This window comes from Diaporthe citri (assembly GCF_014595645.1).
Source record: "Diaporthe citri strain NFHF-8-4 chromosome Unknown scaffold_4, whole genome shotgun sequence".
In the NCBI taxonomy this organism is placed as follows: domain Eukaryota; kingdom Fungi; phylum Ascomycota; class Sordariomycetes; order Diaporthales; family Diaporthaceae; genus Diaporthe; species Diaporthe citri.
Window position 1 is genome coordinate 699,691 of NW_025064849.1, and position 24,606 is coordinate 724,296.

General features: G+C 55.3%; 9 protein-coding genes across 9 annotated transcripts; 7 read left to right on the forward strand and 2 right to left on the reverse strand.

Moving 5' to 3' along the window:
- Window positions 1–86: 86 nt before the first annotated feature.
- INS49_009384 (uncharacterized protein) lies at window positions 87–1,903 on the forward strand (the record flags this gene model as incomplete). The annotated part of the gene is made up of 6 exons (XM_043170115.1): window positions 87–129; window positions 213–238; window positions 409–712; window positions 811–886; window positions 1,287–1,692; window positions 1,763–1,903. 6 exons carry the CDS (start codon window positions 87–89, stop codon window positions 1,901–1,903), a joined length of 996 nt encoding a protein of 331 aa, XP_043024680.1.
- A 1,018-nt stretch (window positions 1,904–2,921) lies between these two features.
- INS49_009385 (uncharacterized protein) lies at window positions 2,922–4,304 on the reverse strand (the record flags this gene model as incomplete). Its single annotated transcript, XM_043170116.1, has 1 exon — window positions 2,922–4,304. The coding sequence occupies one exon, from the start codon at window positions 4,302–4,304 to the stop codon at window positions 2,922–2,924; it is 1,383 nt and encodes a 460-aa protein (XP_043024681.1).
- Window positions 4,305–6,454: 2,150 nt separating this feature from the next.
- Window positions 6,455–8,852, forward strand: INS49_009386 (uncharacterized protein; the record flags this gene model as incomplete). Its single annotated transcript, XM_043170117.1, has 3 exons — window positions 6,455–7,387; window positions 7,743–8,574; window positions 8,653–8,852. The coding sequence occupies 3 exons, from the start codon at window positions 6,455–6,457 to the stop codon at window positions 8,850–8,852; spliced, it is 1,965 nt and encodes a 654-aa protein (XP_043024682.1).
- Window positions 8,853–10,459: 1,607 nt separating this feature from the next.
- INS49_009387 (uncharacterized protein) lies at window positions 10,460–12,618 on the forward strand (the record flags this gene model as incomplete). The annotated part of the gene is made up of 5 exons (XM_043170118.1): window positions 10,460–10,629; window positions 10,876–11,326; window positions 11,382–11,492; window positions 11,563–12,264; window positions 12,313–12,618. 5 exons carry the CDS (start codon window positions 10,460–10,462, stop codon window positions 12,616–12,618), a joined length of 1,740 nt encoding a protein of 579 aa, XP_043024683.1.
- Window positions 12,619–13,547: 929 nt separating this feature from the next.
- Window positions 13,548–15,339, forward strand: INS49_009388 (uncharacterized protein; the record flags this gene model as incomplete). The annotated part of the gene is made up of 3 exons (XM_043170119.1): window positions 13,548–14,186; window positions 14,259–14,366; window positions 14,446–15,339. 3 exons carry the CDS (start codon window positions 13,548–13,550, stop codon window positions 15,337–15,339), a joined length of 1,641 nt encoding a protein of 546 aa, XP_043024684.1.
- Window positions 15,340–16,716: 1,377 nt separating this feature from the next.
- On the forward strand, window positions 16,717–17,754 carry INS49_009389 (uncharacterized protein; the record flags this gene model as incomplete). Its single annotated transcript, XM_043170120.1, has 1 exon — window positions 16,717–17,754. The coding sequence occupies one exon, from the start codon at window positions 16,717–16,719 to the stop codon at window positions 17,752–17,754; it is 1,038 nt and encodes a 345-aa protein (XP_043024685.1).
- Window positions 17,755–18,639: 885 nt separating this feature from the next.
- On the forward strand, window positions 18,640–20,376 carry INS49_009390 (uncharacterized protein; the record flags this gene model as incomplete). Its single annotated transcript, XM_043170121.1, has 4 exons — window positions 18,640–18,659; window positions 18,716–18,947; window positions 19,066–20,283; window positions 20,347–20,376. The coding sequence occupies 4 exons, from the start codon at window positions 18,640–18,642 to the stop codon at window positions 20,374–20,376; spliced, it is 1,500 nt and encodes a 499-aa protein (XP_043024686.1).
- Window positions 20,377–20,721: 345 nt separating this feature from the next.
- On the reverse strand, window positions 20,722–22,699 carry INS49_009391 (uncharacterized protein; the record flags this gene model as incomplete). The annotated part of the gene is made up of 4 exons (XM_043170122.1): window positions 20,722–21,537; window positions 21,589–22,340; window positions 22,391–22,488; window positions 22,566–22,699. The coding sequence occupies 4 exons, from the start codon at window positions 22,697–22,699 to the stop codon at window positions 20,722–20,724; spliced, it is 1,800 nt and encodes a 599-aa protein (XP_043024687.1).
- Window positions 22,700–23,250: 551 nt separating this feature from the next.
- Window positions 23,251–24,417, forward strand: INS49_009392 (uncharacterized protein; the record flags this gene model as incomplete). The annotated part of the gene is made up of 2 exons (XM_043170123.1): window positions 23,251–24,099; window positions 24,199–24,417. The coding sequence occupies 2 exons, from the start codon at window positions 23,251–23,253 to the stop codon at window positions 24,415–24,417; spliced, it is 1,068 nt and encodes a 355-aa protein (XP_043024688.1).
- Window positions 24,418–24,606: the final 189 nt, after the last annotated feature.

A 24,606-nucleotide genomic window follows, 5' to 3' on the forward strand; every position in this document is an offset into this window, starting at 1 on the left:
TGTAGATTCTACACCTTCGAAAAGAACAACACAGGCCTTGTGATCCTTCTTCCGACTCTTTCTCGCTCCCAGACAAGGCCAGCATCATGCCGTGGAACACAGAGCTCACGCGTCGGTTAGGCATTCGAGGTGAGTACGCTACTCGGGAGGGACGGACCCACGAGGAGACGCAGACACTGCTCTTGATTACAGTCGACTGACGAGAACCACAGTGCCCGTCGTGCAGGGCGGTATGATGGTACGTGTCCCGGGTCTGCCAGCTGTCCCTTGGCAGTTTTCGATGTTTCCATCCACCGACTCATGGTCACCGAGATGACATGTCGTCGCTCCTCGTCGAGATGGGAACCACCAGGCGGCCGCACCGCGATGGAGACACGATAACATACTGACACCGGGCTTCTCTTCCAGTACGTCGGGTACGCCGAGTTGGCCAGCGCCGTCTCCAACGCCGGCGGGCTTGGCATCATCACGGGCCTCATCTTCCCAACGCCAGCCGACCTGCGCAAGGAGATCCAGAAGTGCAGGTCACTAACCAAGAACCCCTTCGGCGTCAACATCACCCTTCTGCCGTCCCTCAACCCGCCTGATTATGGCGCCTACGCCCAGGCCATCATCGACGAGGGCATCAACATCGTCGAGACCGCCGGCAACAGCCCCGGGCCAGTCATCAGGAAGCTGAAAGAGGCCGGGTGTATCATCCTGCACAAGTGCAGTAAGTCTGCCCTTCTGGCCCCCTCTGGGCTGGACTCTCCGTCTTTCCCTCTCTCTTTGTGTGTGGGACAGACGCTTACCTGGTGACACCTCGCACAGCCACCATCAGACACGCACAGAGCGCCGTCAAGCTCGGCGTCGACTTCCTCAGCATCGATGGCTTCGAGTGCGCAGGGTGAGTCGATGATAGCGCCGCATGCGGCCGCCGTCATGCTTCTGTCCCCGTGATGCTTCTGTCCCCATGATTTAGGCTTGCTACGTGGCGCTTGTCATGCCGCGGTCCTTTTTTTTCAACTCCCTCTTTTTTCGTACCGGCCGACGCACGTCATGCGAGGCGCGGCTGACGGCCTCGTCCTGCTGAGCAACGTCACTCAGGCCCGGGCTCCGCCCCTTGTCTGCCTTGTACATATCCCGTACGGTCGCGGGCATGCGGCCTGCCCTCATGCACACACCAGCCCCCCGGGCACTTGCTTTTCTCCTCTAATTTTTCTGTCTTTTTTCTGTGACCCCCATCTCCGAGTATCGGAATGAAATACGACACCGTGGGGGGCCGCCTTGCTAACGCGCAATCGCAGCCACGTCGGCGAATCAGACATCACAAACTTCATCCTGCTCAGCCGCGCCCGGCAGTCCATCAAGGTGCCCTTCATCGCCTCGGGCGGCTTCGCCGACGGGCAGGGGCTGGCGGCCGCGCTCTGCCTCGGCGCGAGCGGCATCAACATGGGCACGCGCTTCATGTGCACGGTCGAGGCGCCCATTCACGAGAACATCAAGAAGGAGATCGTCAAGGCCAAGGAGACGGACACGGCGCTAGTGCTGCGCAGGTGGACCAACACCACCCGCCTGTATAAGAATAAGGTCACAGAGGAGGCGCTCAAGGTCGAGCGGGAGAGCAAGACGGGCGAGTTTGCGGAGATAGCCCCCTTTGTCAGCGGACAGAGGGGCCGGCAGGTCTTTATCAACGGCGATCCGGACTACGGTGTAAGTGATGCTTTCCTCCCATTCCTGGAGTTCGTATGCCTGTTGGATACATACTGATGCGGATGATTAGGTCTGGACTGCTGGCCAGGTCATCGGCCTGATCCATGACATTCCTACGTGCAAGGAACTTGTCGAGAGGATCAGTGTAGAGGCTGAGGGGTCGCTCAAGGAGAAGCTGGAGCTTGTTTCACCGACACAGAGCAAGCTGTAGATGTGTTATAGAACTGTTGTGTGTGTGACGTTTAGCAATGTATTAGAAGTTCCGACGAATATATCGAGACTCATTTCCAGATTCCAAACACCTCGAAAGAGATGACCGGGCAGACAGACGCCCACACAAGTAATCTGTTCTTAATCCAGACACACCTGTCTTCTTTTTGCCCTTTCATGTCACATCTTATCCTCTCAACGGAACCACTATCCTTAATGTTCGGATACCATAGTTAGCTGCAGTTTCTGGATATTATCTAGTTAAGTCTGCTATTTCTACTTTCAACGTCCAGGCCACATTCGGGCCCTGATACGAACAACGACTCAGGGTACGTAATTTAAATATTGAAGTCTTTCGAGCCCGATGCCTGCCCCTCTTTAGAGGTGTAGTCAGAAGACAGTGTAGACTGCAACCTTCTATGGCCATTGTCGCAGTTCGTTAATACTGGATTTGTATCCCGGGGCCGGCGCTGCTGTGGATGGTAGTCCAGCCCTCGCCTGCAGAGGAACCCCAAGCCCATCACTTGGAAACTCCCACTTGTTATATACCTGCTAGCACGCCTGCTGTCTGGTTGGGGGTTGACTGGGAGAAAGTGCCCTGGGCCTGATAGAGAACAGTAGCTATGTTGACATCATGTGGCGATAGATGTCACATTTGTCTAGATGCCCGATCTGATGAAGTCAATAATTGTACATAGAAGCCAGACTTGTTTGATTGCTCTTTTCCATTTTTGCTGTATCTATGTATGCATTGGTATCGCCTTTCGATCTTGCCAAGTGTGTCTTCACACATCTTGTTCATCCGAACAAGCCGCTTTGTCTTCATGATACACCAGCAGCCTTGGCTTTCCATGGCGCTCGTGGGGATGAACTCGCTCCCTGCCATTCCTCAGGGCTGAATATTCCCCGAATCTTGGGCTTGGCCGTTTATGTCGGCAGTCCCCAAAACAAGTTGCGGCCAATTTATACTTCTAGTAAATATTTTGAAGATTAACTATATGCAAAGCCCCGCTCATGCTTCATGGCCATATCCCGTACTCGAACGGGTCGACGTGCGGGTAATCGGCGCGCATCCCCATGATGATGCTGTACTCGTCCCTTAGCAGATCCGAGCCCTCGTTGCCGTAAGCAGCGTACTTGCTGATCTCGTGCCTCCGCAGCGCCACGTTCCACGGGAAGCTGGAGTGCGCGACGCCCATGAACGCGCTCGCCTTGAACATGATCATGAAGTCCACCAGGGCCTGCTGGTCGAACGTGAGGCTGTCGAGCCGCTCGCGGTCAGGCCCCCGGAGCAAGTCGAATTTCGTAACCACATCCACATCCCCCTGGACCAGATCCGACGCCTTCAGCCGCTCGCGGAACAGGTCTACCACCGACTGGTCACCGGAGGCCACGTAGACGACGCGCAGCCCCGTGCGCGCCAGGTTCTCGAACTGCTCCCTAAACTGCTCCTCCATCCGCGAGTACCGCCACTCCTCGGGCGGCCACGCCCAGATGGCGTCCTCCTCGAGCCGGAGGTGCGCGCCGTAGAAGGCCCCCTGGTTGATGGCCACCGCCGGGTCGATAGGCAGCGAGAACCTCTCCTTTAATTCCCAGAGGACCTTGGCCGCCAGCGCGCGCGTGTCGTTGCGGAACGACAGGATCTTGCCGAACTCGGCCGCGAACGCGTCGCCGTCGTCGTGCACGGGGTATTCGAGGAAGGACTGGCCCATCCGGACGTGCACGGGTGCTGCGGGATGGGGTTTGACCTTCTGGTCACCTTCAAGCCACTCATCGAAGAAGCGCCGCCACTCGCGCGGGAACTCAAGCCCTTCGCGCGGGTGGTTCGGCTCGAACTGGTCGCCTATTAAATCCACGTCTACCCGCCGCTCGTAGGCTGGGAAGTCCTCCGCGCGCTCATAGATGTGCATCCCAGGGCAGCCGGCTGATAGGTGCTTGATGAAAGTCTTGCGCTCCAGGAGGTAGTCCAGCGGCACCTCGTTGGTCGTCTCGATGTCCGTCAGGTCGCTCGGGTTGCGCAGGGCTATCGAGGGAACCACAAGCGCGCCGCCGCCGTTGATCGCATACCGCACGCATTTCAGGATCTGGTTGCGCAGCATTCCGATGCCGCCGTGCTGGCCCTCGCAGGTGAAGAGCAGGCCCGGCCTGAAGTTGTCCGGTTTTCGTGTGCATATCTCCTTTATAGGGCTGTAATCGATTGGCGTAGGGAACTCGGTGTCGATTGCCTTTCGGACGAACGCCCTCTCTGCCTCGAGTTCGTGTTTGTCGCCCACCCCGTCCTGCTGCGCGAACAGCAGTACCGCCACCCCGTCGAAGCCACTCATTAACCGCGTGCTCCATACGACGATGAGCAGGGCCCCCATAAACAACGCCGCCACCCACGGGCGATCTTGGCAGAGCATGGCGGGCTGGATGGCTGGCTGTCGTTCAACGAGCAGCCGAATAAGAAAAGAGGGCACCTTACCGCTGTAAGGCGTTGCCAAGAGGTTGACAGAACGCAGATTTCTTGGGGCCAAGAACAAGCTCCAGGAGTTTTCTGGCACGACGTCGGACGCTCGAGGCAAGCTCTGGCGAGGCGAGCTAGGGTGAAACTGTTCGTGTCGGACCACGGCGTCCAGGGGCCCTAAAATGGGGGGCACGGCAGTGGTGGCTCGGCGAACATGATAGGTCTCAGCAAGCTAGGATTTAGAATTTTTGGTCTCCTGTACAGGAATTTCGAGGGTCCTTTTCTTCAATGGCTACTTGCAGATGGTGTAGTTCGTCTTTTGTAAGAGAGCAGGCATCGAGCGTCGGGTCCTATAATGCGGGCACTAGCCCAATTGTTAGACAACCCCTGGCTTCCACTGGAATATACTCAATTGCTCAAGTTCCGTGCTGCCACAACCCTTTAAATGATAGGTCAGACTCATTAAGCCGCCTTAGGTACACTCCGCAGACTGACTTATATTGTTGTTCCTCTCTCCTGTTGTCCTGTCTCGCCTGAAGCAGATTGGAGCCCTAATTCTCCGGTTAGCTGGGTTCCAAGCCCGTCTGAGACGCACCTCGTTCAATCTTCCTAAATTCCACTTCATATAGCATGCAAATCACGACTCTGAGCCGTCATGACTACCAGCACGATGCCTTGAGACGACATCCCAGCCGGATGGCGCTCACATGCTCCTCTTCTCGCCATATCGAATCGCGCGCGACACCCTCTTCATGGAATGTGCATCTCACCCTCAGAACAGGCAGAGCCGGACCAATCCACTCAGTTCGGAACAGAACATATTTCATGGGTGCGGTTGAAAGTGCTTTGGCAGCACTCGTGTTTTCTCTTTCTGTTCTTCCTCTTGACCCCCACAAACGATTTCAGCGAGAATTGGGCTTTGTCGCAGACATCTGGAGGCTCACATGGTTTGGAAAACAGTTGACATATTTGGAGCCGGGCTCGAGGGTGATGGAGGCGTGTTCCTGGCACGCTCAGGTCCTTTGTTGACGTAGGTTTGTGGAATGCTCGTCCCGGGTGGGTACCTTCTAATGGGGGCTTCTCAATTGGCATCCTATTTGATGTTAACTTCGGTTGGGCTTCGTCTTGCTGTGCCAGGACGGCAGGATATGCTGCGACGTTGGTTATGTGAATAGACAGGCCGACGGGTAGCCAACCAGGCTTCGCAGGACCCAGAAGTCAAGATAACTCAGTGTTCTGGAATAATGAGACGAGGATTCGCTTTCACATCAGTATGAATTCGTCTTAGGCTTCATTGGACGGGGCTTTTAAGACGAGGAGGATGGGTGCAATCCCAGCCTGATTGTATGGGACTGGAGCGACTCTGAAGAGATGGGAAATGACAACTGCTTCCGAAGACTGGTGATACTCCTGGCGTCTTTGCCAAGTTGCCCCTACGAGGATCGTGTCTGTTTAGAATGTTGATTCTGTCACTCGAGATCTCATTGCCAGCAGCTAGTTAGTGACCTTGGACTCAGGGCCCAGACGACGCTAGTCAATCATGTTGTCCACATGGACTGCGGAAGTGTTTGAATGATTCCAGTGAAGCTGGAGGTGTATCTGCAAACATTCACAGGGAGGTGACCATGCCCCCGGCAGTGGCTTCGATGGTTCGCAGGCTCATGACGGCTGCAATTATTTAAAGGCCAGAATCATCAACAACCATGGCTTTCCTTCCAGTCCACATCAACCTTCGACAGAAGTTGGCCCTCCGATCACCTTCAGCACTCCAGCACTGGTCTCCCTTCATCAATCGGTGACCCGACCTCACCCCTCTTGCATTCCTTCGTGAGTATTGCTTTGTCCTCATCCCCCTGACTGGTCCCTAATCCTGATTCCCCGACTACATCCCCCGGCTCCATCCTCCAGTCATGAACATCCAGAAGATCCCATGAGGCCTTCGAGTTGGAGCATTCACGGAGATTTTCGTGACAACATGACCAGGTCTACCTAACTTCGTCGCCTTCAGTCTTCCAATAGGAACCTTTAGTCCTAAGTCATCGTTCCCTCCTCTTTGGTCTGGATACTCCTGCTGACAGCTAACCCGTATATTTCAGCGGCAGCACGATGCCTCCAATGTATAGAAATCCGGATTGGACGGAGTTCAACGGCGAGCCATATTGGCTTCCTTACGGCCCCCCGAACCCGAATTACGTTGCCCCAAACCAGCCCAACATGGCGCGTCCTACTCCGGGCACTCAGCCTCACCAGACGCCACATGATGGCATGACGCCCACCACGAGGGGTCCAGTCAACCCTCACGTCCCCTCCAACGCTGGCATTCCGTCCAGCGATGGCATCCCGTCCAATAGTCGCGGCTTGCCGAATATTCGCGTCCCTACCAACACTGTCCGTTCTCGCAGTAACGCCGTCCCGCCCAATGTTGGTGTCCCAATGAACACTGGCGGCCCCTCCGACACTGGCATGCCAAACAATACTGGTGCCGCCCAGGGCAGAATCAGCGGCCCAAACATGTCTAGCGGCCCGGCCAATACTCGTGTCTTCGCGGATAGCCAACGGCAGCACATTCAAGGACAGTCTTCCGCCCAACAGCCTGCGGCACCTTCTCAGATGAGAGCACAGACAGGACGTCGTGACGGACGTCCTGTCAATGGTGGTGCGGCTCCCAGGCCAGTGAATGACGAATCCCAAATCCGAGCAGACATAGCCGAGGTGAAGGCACTACGCAATTCAAACCGGACCGGCTCCGGACTCATCAAGAGCTTCGAGCACCAGGAGCGTCTCGAGAGAGCCGAGAGACGGATGCTCAGGAGAGGGGGACCCGATCTGTCTGGCGACATGCCCCAGGACGATGCTGGTCGAGGGGTTCTTGTGGATCGCCTTTGTGCCGCCATCACGAACCTCGAGGGTATCGAGAGCCGTAGGGAGCGCGTCAATCCGTCAAAGAATGGCGATTCGAAGAAGATGGACAGCGCGGCAGTCAGATGCGTCAAGGAGAAGACGACCTACGATGTTGCGAACCTGGCGTGGAAGTTCGTTGTAAGTGTTTGCCCACAAACGATTATGTCATTATTTTTGTTGTTGTTTCCATCCCCTCAATGCTAATGAATACTGCTAGGGATCCGTGAGAGATGCCCAAAAGGGTCACCTCGAACTTGACCACAAATTCAAGATTGCAAAATACGAGACCTTCAGAAGCAGATTCAGAGATTTGGAGTATTGTTTGAGAGTAAGTCGTTGTTAATTCCAATGTGAAATGGGAGATGTGTATGGGAAAGGAAAACCGCTAACCGGGAGAAATTGTTTGAAGGTCAACAAGCATCTCGTCCGAAGTGCTTTTGAGTCAAGCGAATGGGTTGACCGGATCGCAGCAGACCCTGAAGGGGAGAGACAGCGGAAGAAGGAGAACGAGGGCATCAACGAGGCCAAGTGCAAGGTCCTTGCTGAGGCGAGACGGAAGAGGAAGGCTGATCCCAACGCTGATGACTCTGGAAAGAAGCGTGGCTCGAGGACAGCAAAACGCGCGAGGCACTCTCTGTCCCCGGAAATGGAGTCAACAGAGGATCAGCCTCAAGCCCAATTGGATTACCCACAGGGAGTTCAGCAGAATCGTGGTCAGCACGCGGCTCAGGATCAGGCTCTATCTGCCATTCAGGACGCAGCAGCTCAAGCTCAGGAATTCCAGCAGCAGCAGGGCCACCAGCAGAAACAATCTCGGGGCCAGCCTCAGATGGTCCAGCAGTACCAGCAGTACCAGCAGCACGTCAACCCTACGCAGGGCTTTGTCAACCCTCAGCAGGGCTTTGTCAACCACCCGCAGTACGGTCGCCCTCAGCAGCATGGAAACGCTCAACAGCAATTTGGAAACCACCAGCAGCATGCAAACCCTCGGCAGCATGCAAATTCCCAGCGGGGCAGCAACCGTCAGCAATTTGAGACCCATCTGCGGATCCAGAACCGAGCGCAGTCTGAGGGCCCTGAACGGTATGGTAATCCTCAGCAGCTTGGAAACCATGCCCAGCAGTTCGGCAACCCTCAGCAGACTGTGGACTTCCAGAGCTTTGAGCAAGATCAGCAGCATGGAAGCTCGCAGCAACATGAATCCTCCCAGCAGCTTAACCACACTCAGCAGCTGAACCAAACTCAGCAGCTGAACCAAACTCAGCAGCTGAACCACACTCAGCAGGTCGACAGCGCTCAGCAGCCTGGAACCCCTCAGGAGCAAGGTCAGCAGCCTGCGGCCGTGTCAGAGGCCGAGGCCGCCGCCATGCCCGCCACCGACGGACAGCAGTCACCTTAGGCAGGCGATGCCAGTACCGAGCGTGCAGAGCCAGCGCAGACAACGATGTTTGATGAGGAGTTTGATGAGTTGTGGGGCCTGAACGCGCCTCTCACTGATGAGGATTATGCGACATTCGGCCTGGAGGAGTACAACCAGGACCAAAACGACCAGGGAAACTTCACCCTGGAGGACTGGGAGTCCTTCGGAGAGCCCAACGCCTGATGATTCTGACGAATACACGGATGGAGAGTGATGGTCTGGCTAGGAGTGGTGTGATTTGGTGAGATGGAAGAAGACTGTGCCAGGTCTAGGGGAGGGGGTTCCGCTGTATACTTATACTCTGATGCCGCCAAGCGACGGGATTGTCCACTGGTTTTCTCATTCGTCTTCTTATTATATCACTAGTATTATAAATTTAAGTTTCTTTTGAGTCTTCATCTGCCAATGTCTCCGCTCTAATTCCGTGCCCTGAATATTGGTGGGCTTCTTCAACCTCGAAGAAAATGCTTTTCTGCCCTAGCTGAGAGGGACTTATCCTGAGGTGAGCCGGATGGTCTGTATGCAATGGTTACCAGACGGGAAGAGAAAAGAAGCGCCACAGTAGCCTGCAAAATAGACCTTGAATAGTCGTTGGGGTGTTCTGTGACTGAAGTGGCATATGAATGCACCTATTCACCACATGCATGCTACAGATCCGCAACCAAGTTGATATCTTCTCCAATCACAGCCAAGTTACGGCAGCTCTTCATAACTGACACCTGTGGTCACAGTAATAGATTAAATTGAGCCAAACAGCATTCATCTTGTCTGGAGAACCTCAAAACAGCGTCCTGAATGGAGTTATCATCATGGCAATACCATCCGATGGCTCGGAACCCACGACTCGGCGGAATATCCCACTGTCTGTAGTGCGCATTCCGTCTGTTACCTTCCGTCTGCTAACTTCATCTCACCACAATATCATGATACCGTGTTAACAAACGGGCGGCCCTCGCTACACAACCAACAGCCAACAGCTTACAAGGGTGAAGTCTCGACGATGCAGTAGTGATTCTCTCTCTATTCACTTCACCAGAGCTGCTCTCTGCTACTCGCCGCTGCCCTCCTGAGCGTAAAAATACAGCAAGCTGCTTCTGATAAAATACTAGATATTGACACTGACGCCAACTTCTTCGCCATTCCCCTATCGTATAGAAAGTGAATTGGATCCTCGTTACCCCGCGGCAGAGGGACTGGGGTCTGGTCATCGGCGCTGGGAAGTGATTATTCAATGTTCTAGCCGTACCTATTGAATCACTTCATCCTTGACTGAACAAACGGTAACCTGGCTGGGGGTGAACGACCAAGCAGACAGCCCCGAGTTCTTAAACCCTCGACCGCAAGCCATCTACTCTGCCTTCCTTCCTTCCACTCGACATCACCATCGCAAGGAATCGGTCCTCAGTTCCATCTTCACACAACACAAAACCTTCTGCCCTCGTCAGTGGAAAGCCTTTGACTACCCACCTACCTTGATCAAGTGGTGCCAGTGAGTATTTCCAACATCCTCACCATCCTCAATACCCAATCCTCCTCCACCAAGATCGCACCAACGACACACAAACATACCTTGGTCGTCTGTCAGTCGACTCGAAGTCGTTTGTACGAAACATCCCCCTACATACTGCTGCCACAGCCGCGAGTCTTGTGACCATCAACGTCGTCAACTATTCTCTCTGCCTCACCATCTCCACTGCTCTATCACAATCCTCTCAGCTTCGTCCCAATTGAGCCCCTCGTTAATCCATAACCCCTCCCGAAGACTGATTTGATTGCTTAGCCTTAATCCGATGGATCGCAAGAAAATCGGCAAGACTGGTCCCGAGGCGACGCCTACTTCGAAGCCCATCTCTTCAAACCGTGGTTCCATGGCCTTTACTGCTCCGCTTGGCCCGGGAGGATACTTTGTCAATCGAAACAACTACACCACCATCGCTCACAACATGACGCCGACCGGTCAGTACGGTCCAGGAGGACATCAACTGCAGAATACTCCCAGCTTTAATACAACTGCCAGTGCTGCATACAACATGCACCCTTTCGTCCAGAATCAACTTGAACACCACCACCTCAACCAACAAAACGCTCAGAATCATCCGAATGTGCCCAATCATCCTGTTTTCCAGAATTATCCAATGGTCCAGAACGTGGGTTACTTGGTCTCGACTGCCCCTCCAGCAGGAGTTCCCGACAGCACTAACCCCAGAAACCGGCACCAGCGTCATCCACACTCCACTCCGATTGCGAGCCACGTCTACGTGAACCAGGCCATCCCATCTGCCCATGCTTCGGCCATGGAAAAGCAGACACAGCTGGTGCAGCCAGCTCAGCCAGCGGCTCCATCGATGGATGAGACTATCGCTCTCGTCAAGGACCTTTTGAAGGAAGACGAAATCAACTTCGACGATCACATTCAGGGCTTCGAGGACCTCGCCAGATTCGCGGAGGCTGAGAAGCGAGTCAACCTAGAGCCGACGCCTGAGCTTGCAAGAGACTTCCCGGCGGACAAGGCTCAGCGAGTGGCTCTGGCTCGTGGCTTTTTCGACTCCTTGGTGTACAGGAAGATGCAGGATCAGCGCGTCGGCAGCAAGATGGCGTTCAATCGCATCAAGTCCCGGAAGTTGATCACGTTCAAGATCGTCGCATGGAAGCTCCTGGTATATAAGTCCCAGGCCCTAGTGAAACTTGACATTAACTAACAATAAGTTCCAGGAGAAGACTCTCGCTGCACAGCGGGGTGAGCTGCTTCTTGACCCCAAATTCAAGATCGAGAGGCACTCAACCTTCCTCGCAAGATACAGAGCTGTAGACGACGCGCTCCAGGTGAGTAATCTCAGGCACATCATCTTCTTCACATGAGAAAAAGAGACTAATATAGGACAATGCTTCTTAGAAGGACGACTTTCTCGTGGCCGACGCACTCTTCTCAGATGAATGGAGGGACCGCATTGCGGCGGCTCCAGAGACGGAGTTGGCGCGGAAGCAAGGCAACAAGAAGAGCAATGAGGAGAAGAACGCCAAGTTGGCACACGCGACTAGACTGAAGCAGGTCAATCCCAACTTCGATTTCAAGACTGCCGACCCTATCGATGCCAAGACTTCTTCGCGTCGCTCCTCCAAGCGAGCAAAGCGGTACCATGATGAGTTTGTGGATGAGGAGCAGGAAGATAGCCAGCTCCAGACCGCGGCCGACCAGGTCAACGACCAACCTCAGGCCGACGACGCCACTCTGGTTAATAACGACAACCCTCTAGTCAACGAGACCCCTCAGGCCCTCGACGACCAGGGCCACGACCAGAACCAGCAGCCTTCAGGTGCCGGCCAGATCGATGACCAGGCGCAGCCTCCGGTTGTCCAGACCAACAACCACGATCAGCACATCGTCTACCAAGATGGCCACCAGGCCCAGGACGCAATGGATCCGGCCAATATCGGTGATCAGCAAATTGAGCAGCAGCACCAGTACCAGCACCAGCAGGAGCACACTGTCGGCCAAGTCTACGATCACGGCCAGCTTCCGCCGCAGCAGGCCAACTACCAAGCCCAACCCGGCCGGCCCGCCATGATGCAGCAGGCAAACTCCTTCAACAACCAGGTTCCGCAGGCGTCTTAGGAGGGCAGCCTCGACGGAAACTTCATGCAGGACTTTGAGAACATGGAGCCACTCTCCCAAGATGCTTTCCAACAGGTCATGAACCGGCCGTCCACCATGAACGACGTCTTTTTCGGCCGGCTTAGCCCTGAAATTCCCTATAACTTCTGGCAGCCTCCCACGTACCCGCGCAGTGCCAACGAGATGGGAAATGGTGGACGCTCCGCTGCAACCAGCCGAACCGTCAGCCCGGGTCCTGACACAAGCCCGAACTACGTCTCTGGTCAAGCTTTGCAGCCCGGCTCCGAGTTCGATGGACAGCCCGGCAGCGGCTCAGCTTTCGGCCAAGGCCCCTGAGCGGAATTGGCAATCGGGCTCCCTTGACAAGGCTGACTACAAGCGTTCATCCAGTGGCCGCGTTAGCCTATCACGGTTGTTATTCATCGGTCTAGTAGGTGTATGATCAGGACAACAGCGATCTGTCAAGACTGGTAGCACAACACCAATGGCCGATCTGCCGGAAGAGAACCGGGGCCTTGTGATGGGAAGGGATAGGAGTTTAGTGGCCTATGAAAGAGGAATAGGTGTGTGAACAAGGTGCTCGACTTGAAGGGTTGTACAGCGCCATTTGACTACTTGCTCTATATATTCTTATACAAAAAAGAGCCTTTTTTGACGATCCTCCAGAGTAAAAAGACGTGCTGAGAAGGCATCTGAGTATTGCATTGAATCGATAGTTCCATTGCCCACAAATCCATAGGGCTAGGAAAGTGACTAGGAGTGCAGTCTTGTGCATTCACACTATATGGAGGTTAATCTGATCTTGGACCATTCACTACTTTACCATTCAAACAAGGCTCTTAGTACGAATCCACAGCAACAACCAGCTACGACTCTGCCTCTGACCTCTTCCACTGTGAACCTGAACAAACAGTGCACAATCTCCGACACCATCATCGGGTAATTATTCCCGGATCTTCCACCCTCTGCTGAACACTCCTAAGTGATCCAGCCCCCAACGCTACTTCAACAAACTCTCTCCTGTGAGTCGCACTGATGGTTGTTTACGACGTGCTTCAGTCGCACTGCAAACCGTCGTCGTCATATTCTTCAGCCCTCAACAAGACCTCCCTTGGCCAACCGTGGCACTATTGCCCCTCCCAAACAAGCCCCTGACACCGAGTCAACATTGCCCTTTGAAAAGCACAGTGACCTTGCTGACAACAAGTCATCTGTCCAGGTTGGTGACAATGAAGCCTAGCCGTCCTTGCAAAGACGAGGTCATCATGGACGACGAAGCTCGTCCCGAGAAAGCTCCTCGTTTGTCTGTCACTCACGACAGCCCCAAGCCGCCCGAGACGAAGCCGCCCGAGACGAAGCCGTCCCAGACGAAGCCGTCCCAGACGAAGCCGCCTGCCAAGACCAACTCCTTCGAGGCGAAACCTCAGGACGGACGCCAAGATTTGGGCGACTCGAAGGCCAACGCAACGCCTACCCCCAGCCTCGAGAGCAACAGCAAAGCCGCGAACCCAGAAGCTAGCCCCACTGACGATTCAAAGACATCGCGAATCATGGCCCGTCTGACCCAACTGAAAGCCCTTCTGCAGGATGATGGAGACCAATTCGAGGGACACATCCGAGGCCTGGAGGACCTCGAGGAGTTCGAGGAAGCGATGGAACTTCTCTACCTGGACGACCAGCGCCCCGATCTCTCTGCTGGCTATCCTCAGACCCAGGACGGCTTCGTGGCACACTGCCGCCAGCTCTTCGACGCCATGAAGAACCTGGACAACATACTCGACGTTGTAGGCATCCCCGGAGGCAACAATCGGTCGAACTTTACCCGCAGTGGAGATAGCGTTGCCGTGAAATTCATCAAGTCCAAGAAATCCATCGAGGTTATTCTCGTCGCTGGAAAGCTTATGGTCAGTACACATTCCAATAAGAAATTCCGGCACAAATCTCTGCCAATTTCAGCAGCTAACCTAAGCCTCCAGAGAGCGATGCTCAAGGCCCAGCGTGGCCGTCTCTCGCTTCCTGGAAGGAAGTTCCACGAATACGGCAGCTTTACACTGCGTTTCCAAGCAGTCGTGGATGCACTTAGGGTAAGTCGTAACTACTTTGCCAAACATCCCTATCTTCCACAGAGAAGAACTGGCTATTAATACGAGGTGACGCGAGCAGGTCAGCAAGCTCCTGGCCCGAAGCGCCTTCGAGTCCGAGGAGTGGATCGATCGCATTGTCATCAACCCAGACGCGGAACTGCATCGCAAGAAGACGAACAAGACAATCAACGAGGCAAAGGGTGAGAAGCAGAAGTTTGCCAACATGATGAAGAAGAACGATCCCACCATCGACTTCAAGCACACCATGAGCCCCAAATCGGCCGAGACCGGCACTTCGGCTGCCACCCCAGGCCCTGCGGACCAGGCCCAGCAGCAGTCCGATCAGGGCACTGCCATCCAATCTCCTCAAATTCAGACGGGTCCAGACACAAGCCCGGCCCCGCGGCTTTCGAAGCGTATCAAGACTTCCAAGGACCAGGCTGGTCAGCCTGAGATGCTGGGACCTTCTTCGGCCTCCGAGAGCAATATCAACCAGGACCAGCAGCCTTTCGAGAGACAGGCCACAGACCAGGGTCAGCATGACCTTCAGGCTCCTCATGATGGGAGCCTAGACGACGGCTTCACAGATTCGAGACTCGGCGAGGAGGCGATCGACTGGTCGACGGAGGAACGTTCCCAGCAGACGGATCCAGGCTTTCCCTCTGCCGGCATGTCCCAAGCCTTTGCGGGCCCCGGAAGAGGCCACGGTACCGCTAGCCACGATGGACAACCTGCATACCAGCAGCTTGGAACGTTGGCACTCGATCCGAATCCGTTCAGTGTCGCGGGACCGATTAATGACTACGGCTCTGGACTCTACGGCCCGCCTGATCCTGGATTTCACGGCCAGCGAACCGGCGGTTGGGCTGGATTCCAACCTATCGGACAGAGCGAGGGCCACTACCAAGACGAAGACCAGAAGAGCCAGGAGGACCGGGGAGAGGACAAGGGCTCGGTCCACTACGATGGTTGATTTCGTTGAGGACATCAGGCGCCGTGTCCTTCTCAATGTCTTCACCCGGAACGATCAGCAGCGAGAGTTTGGTCGTGGAGTGGGATGCTCCATTCCCCATGAGCCTGAACCAACGACGGCTCCTGCGAGGCCAGCAATAATATGAGCAGAGAAGCCCTCCACCGTGGAACTCGCCATCGATGTCAACGACATACAGCTCGATTGTCCACCAGGTGTCGCTAACGGAGAGGTAGAGGGTAGGCAGGAGGATTATCGCAACCATCGAGAAGATTGAGATGTCAAGGACGCGCGACTGTTCAGCTCGACTGTCTTTCACTAGGAGATGCGGCACTGCGATTGCCTCTGGCCGTTGAGATAATGACTGGCACAAAGGAAGCTGGCGGTGATCTGGTATGAGGATTATGTACATTATACATGAGTGGAAGATCCCAGAGACTCGAAGCGGACGTGGTGAGCGGCCTTTGTGAAGAAGGAAGCGTGGTTGAGTAATGGGCGAGTGGAGAGCCGCGCTGAAGGATTTGACAAGGGATACACTCCCTTTTTTCGCTCTGGAGATTATTATGGATTCAGTCATAGGGTTTGATTGCATCGAGGCACACTAGGCAACAAGTAATGCGTCTGATTCCAACAACTTTGATCCCAATGTTGGATGGCAACAATTGCAGTTGCGGTGACATTTCTTACAACACTATTCCGTGAAGGTTGATGGCATCGGACAATGTAAGTGAGGAGTCATAAAATAACATTTCAAGGTCCGTCCTGGAGGCACTTCTTTCTATCACTCTCTGTTGTACTTGACCTACAATTTGTATGTTGCCAGCTACACGTCCGCTTCAATCCTTGCCCCGAGGGGCTTGAATTCATAGTGACGGCTCGGGGTCTTGAATTGAGTGCAGACCAGAATGCTCGAGCTGCCTCATGCTGTTCCGGGGGATTTCGGGGCATCGGGTCTTAACTTTCTGATCGATCACATTGCTAAGTCTGTCCGTCCAGGACCATTCCGATCCCGCAGTGCCATGTCGCCCTAGAGTCAGGTGCAATCGCATGGCTGTCAAGGCCAGGGACATCGGTTACATGCATGGCCGACCGCTACGATGCGTCATCTCTGAAGACAAGACCAGCTGCTCCAGACCATGCCCATTCGATAGAGCGGGCCGACGTTTGTCAGAGTCTGCGGGTTCTGAGACAAGGCTCGTGCCATCATCCACCGCTTTCAGATGTGTTCCTTCGACAAACGGACGCTTTTCCTTGAAATACATCAAGACTGGGTGGATTAAAGGCAGTTTCGCCCAGAGAACACTGCACGCACTCCTTCGGATGAACCAGGCTGGGCCTACAACGCATCCTCACCTACTCATAATTTGACACACAGTCACGATGGCTTCCAGTTTGGCACTCACCCTCGAGCAAAAGCAATGCCCGGTCTGCCACACCCAAGAGGGCCTTCAGCGCTGCGGCGGCTGCCGTGCCGTCTACTACTGCGGCCGCGAGCACCAGGCCAGCCACCGGAACAGCCACAAACACGCGTGCAACGCCATGAAGAAGGCCTTCGAGGCTCTGCACCGCACGGAGCACAAGCTGAGAGCCCTGCAGCAGGCCGACCTTCTCTTCCTCGCGGAACAGGTGGGCCGCTTCTGGGACATCCAGGAGACGCGCGACAACATCCGCGCCCGCTTCGCCCTCGTCGAGACAATGATCCTGCACTTCAAGAGCGCCAACGCCGTGCTTGATTCGCTCGTCCACCTGATGCACATGCTAGACCTGTGCCAGAGCGACAACCTGGGCATGCGCTGGGTCGCGCCGGCGCTCTACCTCCGCCTGGGCTGGGACCAGCAGTGCTACGACTTCCTCAAGTGGTGCGCGACGAAAGGAGAGCGGATTCGCTATTACCGCTGGGATGAGAAGGACGAGCCACCTCTGCGTTTCGATGGCGCGGATGTTCTTGAGTCGCCAGAGGGCATGTGGACGGGCCCCTTGATCCAGCTGGGCCACGCTGCCTGCGTGATGCTCATCAAGGTGCGGGTCGTTCTCGACCTGCAGCACATGCTGAACGCGACGCGGGCGCTCGAAGGGGTCATGCCGCGGGAGATCATCGACGAGATCCGCGGCAGCTCGCTGGTGAGCAGCGTCGTGGCCTTGAGGAAAGACATCATCCGCGCGTCTACGGAGAGGACCGCGGAGCTGCTGCGACTTGTCAAGCACCAGGTCACGGTATTGTTCCGCACCATTGCGATCTACAACCGCGCTTTCTGGCCTGCGCTGGTTGACTCAGACAGCAGGCCGGAGAGGCGAGCCGATGCGTACCCGCCGGGGTCAGCAGAGGAGGCAGCTGTCGCGGTTATGCATAACCGTGAAGCGTGGATGGAGACACCGGGTTCTATCGAAGTCATCAAGAGTCTAATGAAGGTGGCTTGAGGGTGACGAAGTCTTGTACACGCCATGGAGAGCGCCGTTGTATAATGTCACAAAGTCCAGATGTCTCGGTTGGACAAGCATGGGATGGCACGGCACTGTTCCCAAAACACAATATCGTATCCAGTGGCATCCTTCACATTAGTTCACTCTTGAAGCTTGTTATTCTAGGGAGGAATTAAGATGCCCCGCAGTCGTCATTGCCCAGACGTCACATCGTGGGACACCTTGGGCCAGTTGAGCTTGAAGAAAATCAATATTCGCGGATAAAGTCAGTGAAGTTGCACAGCATATGCGATGTAAGCTGATGGTGAGTCCGATAGAACTAATAGGAACCTGTCTTTGATATCCAGTCGATTGCATTTTCCCGGGACTTTATCCTCTTCATTACTTTATTAGCGAGATCTCGACCGCATTTCTCCGCTCGAGATCGGCATGTTCGTTTCGATTGCTTGCTCAGTGGACCTCTAAAGTTCAAAATTTGGTCCGGTAAATGAATTCTGTCGTGAAAAACAACGTCACAAGCAGGCGAACCATGCTCTTTTACGGTGTAATTCTCCTATGTTGCGCAAGGATAGTAGCAGGACTACCAGCACATGCTGCATCAGCTACCATTATCGAGAGGCAGGATGATTTGCTGGATGAGTACGACTACATTATTGCAGGAGGCGGCACAGCAGGTCTCACAGTGGCAGATCGTTTGACTGAAAGCGGCAATTGTACACACATTCATTACTCTTGGGTTGTCGAACACTAACCACGCTGCAGATACTGTTCTGGTTATTGAATACGGCTACCTGGACTCATCTGACTCCATCGTGGCTATCACGACACCAGACCAGCGAGTCGCACGCCCGGATGAATACTCCGTGGCCACACGTTGGTACAATGACACAACGGAGCCGCAGGTAGGTCTAGACGGCCGACGACATACCATCAGAGCAGGCTGTGCAGTCGGCGGGAGCTCCACCATCAATGGGATGTTGCTCGATCGCGGCTCTGCCGAAGACTACGATTCCTGGGTGCTGGTCGCCGGCGATTACAAGGAGGACTACGCTGCCGAGTGGGGCTGGGAAAACATCCTGCCGGCGTTCAGGAAGAGCGTCACGTTTCATCCGCCAACCCAGGAGATGCAGGAGTCGCTTGGCATCACGTACGACGTGGACGCGGCATACCAGAGGGGCGGGACGCCTCCCGTTCACTCGAGCTACCGGCCGTTTCAATGGCCGATCCAACGCAAGCTACATTGACAGCTCACATGGCACGAAGTAATGAGCTGACTTGTGAATAGAGCGCATGTTCAATGCCTTGAAGACCATCCCCGGAATCGCCTCGCCCAAAGAGGCGAACGACGGCAGCAAATACGGTGTCGTCTGGGCGCCCAACTCGATCGACCCAGCAACAGAGAGACGCTCGTACGCCAAGACGGGCCACTACGACAACACCCCCGGGCGACGAGACAACTTCCATCTCCTCCCCGGCCACCGGGTCGTCCAAGTCACCGGCGGCCCCTCCGACACGGACGGGTCCTGGGTCGCCGACGGCGTGCGGTACAAGCCCCGCGGCCCCTCCAAGGCCGTCTCGGCCGTGAGGGCGCGCAAGGAGGTCGTCGTCTCCGCGGGCACGTTCCACACGCCGCAGCTCCTGGAGCGCAGCGGCATCGGGCCCGAGGAGGTCCTCCGGGCCGCGGGCGTGCCGGTCAACGTGGCGCTGCCCGGCGTCGGATACAACTTCCAGAGCCACACGTCCTTCTCCTTCGCGCACAGCTTCGGCGTGTCCGTGTTCCCGACGCAGGCAGACCTCGCCCGCAACAGCACGTTTGCGACGGAGGCGCAGAGGCTGTGGGATGATGGGAGGAAGGGCCCATATACGGCGTATGTCAACAGCGGCGTGTGGTTGCCGTTCCCTGTCTTTTCGAACCAGACGGAGGCCCTCGTCAGCAAGATCCGAGCCCAGGGCCCTGATGAGTATCTCCCCCCTGGTCTGGACCCTACGCTCGTCGCAGGCTATGTGATCCAGAAAGAGGTACTGATCCAGCAACTGCGGTCACTCGAGTCAGCCTGGCTCGAGTCGCTCTTCTTCGGGCAGACCAGCGCCGGCGCAATACTGCAACACATCTTCTCGCGCGGCACGGTGCACATCTCGCCGGACGACGACGGCCTCGACACCGACCCCATAATCGACTACCGCGCCTTCAGCAACCCGGTCGACCTGGACCTGAACGTCGAGCTGCTCCAGGGCGTCCGCTGGTACATGGGCCACGAGGCCATGGTGGCCGCGCTCCAGCCGCGCGAGACGAGCCCCGGCGTCTACGACGACGCCGGGATGCGGGCGTGGATGCGCAGGACCATCAACCCGGACGTGGCGCACCAGGTCGGCACGGCGGCGCTGGGGCCCAAGGAGCTGGGTGGCGTGGTCGGGCCGGATCTAAGGGTCCATGGGACGGGTAGGCTGAGCGTGGCGGACAACTCGATTGTGCCGATGGTGCCTGGGTCGCATACCAGCGCGCTGGCCTATGCTGTTGGGGAAAAGGTAGGACATTCTCTCTTCTCTATCTGCTCGAAAGCGTATTTGATGGTGCTAATATCGGGATAGGCTGCCGATTTGATTCTACGCCGGGCTTGACTTGCCGGAGATAGGTTGATGCAAAGTTCAGTGAACAGATATCACAACACCAAGCGTCCGTTAGAGTCTCTGCCTTTATCTCTAATGAGTTTGAAAAGTGCTTGACGTGGGTTGTTGCTGGGAGGGAGGCATCACTTGTTTCTTGGCGTGGGGTGTTCTCGCTCGGCATACATGTGTGGTCTGGAGGACAGTTAATGGAGCAATATACAACATAGAAACAATATGCAGGGAACAGTAGTAGACCTACGCACGCGAGTCTAACTTAATCGTAAAGACGAAGTGACTGGCTGAGATCTACACCTTTCCAGACCGCTCCGTGTGCAGCCCACCGCAACTGTGAGGAGCCTACAGCAGCTCTACCCTCACCACAGCGGCTCCATTGAACGGATTGCGCCGCTCTAGTTCATCTTTCAACCCTACCCCGCTGACCTTGTCACGCTCGTCATCTCCTGGTAAGTGCTCAAATTCTTGCATTATTCGAAACATGGTGTTCCTTGTGAACGTCAGATCCTTCCCAGGAACGGGATCCAGGACAAGTCCGTGGATTTCGTTCCAGGTAGCGGGCCCTGACATTGTGCAAAACTCGAGGAGGGCCGGGCACCGGCCATTGAGTCCCTCGCGGTGAAATTCTTCCTCATTTTCATCGAGCCTGACGACCCCGCGCATCGAGCACTGGCGATCTATCCCCTCAATGCTGACAGTCTCGGGACCGTATTCTGGAGCAAGGTAGGTGTTCTGAAGAAGCCTGTCTTCCAGTACCAGCGACGTCCCCTGTCCAAAGGCGCCATATGGTGCATCCTCAACAAGGGGCTTGGGCCGGATCTCGACGATCTTGCATTTTACAGCACAATCAGACAGGTGACCGTCTGTGCGGGCCAGGAAGGGCTCAATGGTGATAGCTCTGCCAGATGAGGCCCAGGACCAGGTCGGGCCTTCGTAGTTCCCACAACGTTGGAAGACGTGTTTATCTCCCTTGGACCAGAGAAGGCTGAGGGGCAGTGCCGAGGCCCAGTGACCGGCAACATACTGGTCCCCGAGCATCCGTGCAAACTCCTCAGCTATGCCTATCATGGCCAGAGGCCTGTCGTCTTCGAAAGTAAGCTTGCGTTCTGTGAAATCTCCCGCGATCTTCTCATATGTGTGAAGCGCATTTCTCCTCCACTCCAGTCAACTTTGGGAGCTACCGGGAGGAGGAGCCGGGGGCATCGTTACCGAGAAGAACGGAAAGGTACCCTGCCGATATCCATCAACAGTTTCTAGCTCCAGACACTTCCATTCAAGCTGATGAGCTTTGAAGACTAGGAGCCGGGTGGAAAGGAGGTGCTCCTGTAGCGTCCAACCTCTGCCGTCCAGAGGGTCTCGGGGATGATGTACGGTCGTAAATGCAATGAAGCATTCATTTTCCTCCCCCTCCTCCTCATAAAACGGCAGTCTGACCACCCAGCTCGGGTCGGCTGGGGGTTCTCTCTCTTTGAGAAATCCAGCATTGGTATTGGAAGCTGATGATGCACTGATTGCGACCAGCGCGCCTTTATATATGCTCCCCATCTTGGCTATTTCGGCCATCTTGGATGTGTCGTCATCCTGAATGATGCAGAGAGCATCAACCCATATATGCTGGATCGCCAGACCACGGCATACTCTGGCAGCGTCCCTTAACGTTGGAGGCAGTGTATCCATGGGGGTGCTGTGTGAAAGGGCACCGATATTGGCCTTACGCAGCGTAAGGGCTTGATTCCCACCCCAGCAGTAGCTGAGGGCGGCGTATTGGAAAGGGTGATTGTGTTCCTCTTCTACGAGAACCAACTTCAGCTGCATGCCTCCATCCGAGGCCTCGGATAGGCGGATCAAGCGCGTCGGCAGGCACTTCCCCCTAGATTGGATCCTGCATTGTAGATGGTTCTCCTCTGAGCCTGCATGGCGCTCCGGAGGCCTCGCCCGTATATACTTTGCGGCTGATGTCTCTACGCAATCAGGTCAGCCCCGTCCTTCAAAAGCCAACTCAAACACAAACCCTTCCGAGCGAAAATTGGAAGGTTTCGCCGCACGATCGATAGGCCTTGAAGGCTGTCGTCTTTGTGGACCGAGATGTTTACGTGGTCGTTATGTTCACTTTCAAAAGCAAAAGAGAGTGCTACCTTGACTCCTTCTGAGAAGAGCACCGTATCTGGCAATTCTCTCAGTTTTACCGGTCTTGATGGATCAGCAGGCCAGTCTTCCTTTTCAATAGCGAGGCCGAAGGTGTCTGCTCGGTCATGAGTCGCAGCTCGGCCTGATGAGACGTGTGGATGATATACTCGCCGTTCGCTTGATTCACGGACATTCTGGGTGTCCACGAGATTTGAGATAGAATCGTGGCACAAAATAGGCAGTCGTGTCGGTCGGCGTCCCGAAGTTGCGTGTCCGATACCCACGGGCTCCAGAATGACACATCCACAGAGTTGGCTTCGCTTCGACTTCTGAGATCGATACAAAAGCACTGGCAATACTGGCAGGAATGAGTTTTCATCTGAAAGGGTGCCATTTTGGTTTGCAAATCGAGCTGGATGCTCTTCTGGGTCAATGTTGGTCCCTGCCAAAATTCCGGCTGATGGAGGCGGCCTTGTTAATTATACCACAAACTGGCCAAGGCTTGGGAAGTCGCCGGCCCCCATTCGGACCCCATCTGAAACAGCATTACATACAATACAGCTGTGCCCCTCGAACATGCTCGAGAGGGGCACAGTCTGACAGCGGTGGTTACAGTATGTAAGCACATCCCACCATTTCTGTAGTTCTGCCTCTCGCCCTTGTCACCTCATGAGTAAGTAGTACTGTACCATCTTGCCCCAGATTCAGAAACCAGCCACAAGACAACCCCTCCTGCTATGCATGATGGACTCAGTCGGCACATTCACCGGCTTGAGCATGGATGTCATGGTTCAAAGGCTCCGCGACGTCGCACTCTATGCTCACCTGCATGGCATCACGCTCGAGAACCTCACCACTGACCACCTTAACATCTTCCACCGCGCTCTATTACGCGTGCTTGGCTCTGAACCGGCCATAGACACCTTTGCGCAGATCGTCGACGGCTTACCCGTCGCCGACGTTGCCTGGGACAAGCGCCATCCCGGCATCTTTGGCGACGACCACCCCATCGAGGCGCACGCAAGCCTCTGTCCCGGGGTGAAAGACGAGACCAGCGCCTGTCTTGAGCAATATGATCTGCACTCCCTCGTCTTTGACCCAAAGCTAGTACAAGCATACCAAGATGCTCCCTTGGCCTCTAAAGCCTTTCATACCCGTCTGATCGAGCTTGTCGTCATTGCATTGCACCAGATCGCCGTGGATCTTTTCAAACAGGACGACCTTCGCTCACACAGCCAGCATGAGATTGACACCGTCACCAACTGTGTCATCGTCCCGCCTAAATCCCCAGCCGTCAACCCACAGGATTATGCGGTTACGGTGCCACCGAGGCCAACCCTCTTCAACCACCCTTATTACGTCGATCTTGAGATTTACCCCGAAGGCCTCGCGGATATTGTCGGGTACTGGGCCGAAGACCGCATAGTCGGGGGGATTGTGTTGTTCGACAGAAGAGCTGACCCACGCGACCCCCGAGACCGGCCGGATGAGGAGAATCAGGGCACCGGCGAAGAGGTTGGAGGTCAGAATCCCGCCGAAAACAAGCCGCCCAACATCTGGCTGCACCCTGCTCGCGACCATGTGACGGACCGGGTATGCCGGCTTCACGACGACCAATAAGGAGAACTCGTGGACTACCTGCTGGCCGCGCCGGGAGACACGAGGAGTCTACTTCCTATCCTTCCCCACAAGGGTAATCGGACGCGGGTCGACCCTGCTACTGCGCACTCGCACAAGTTTATCTTCAGGGAGTACTGGGATCGTAAGCCCGCGACACAGGAGTTATTGGATTTGCTTCGGCGGAGGCCGCAGAACGAACTCGACCACCCTGAAATTCGAGACTTCATGAACCGTATCAACGCCTTGGAGAGGGAGTGGAAGGAGGCCAAACCCAAAGACACCCGGAAGTAACATATGTTTCTCTAGCTACCCAGAACCAACCAAGTTCTGCACAGTCCCCATGTTGTCAAATCGAAGTGTTCAACTTTCAGAAATAGGCGCCACGTGGTATCCTGCTGCGCTCTCATCATCAAATGTTTGTCGTGCAACGGTAGTTCTCCACATCCATGGGGGTGCATACGTGCTTGCAGACGGCAGACC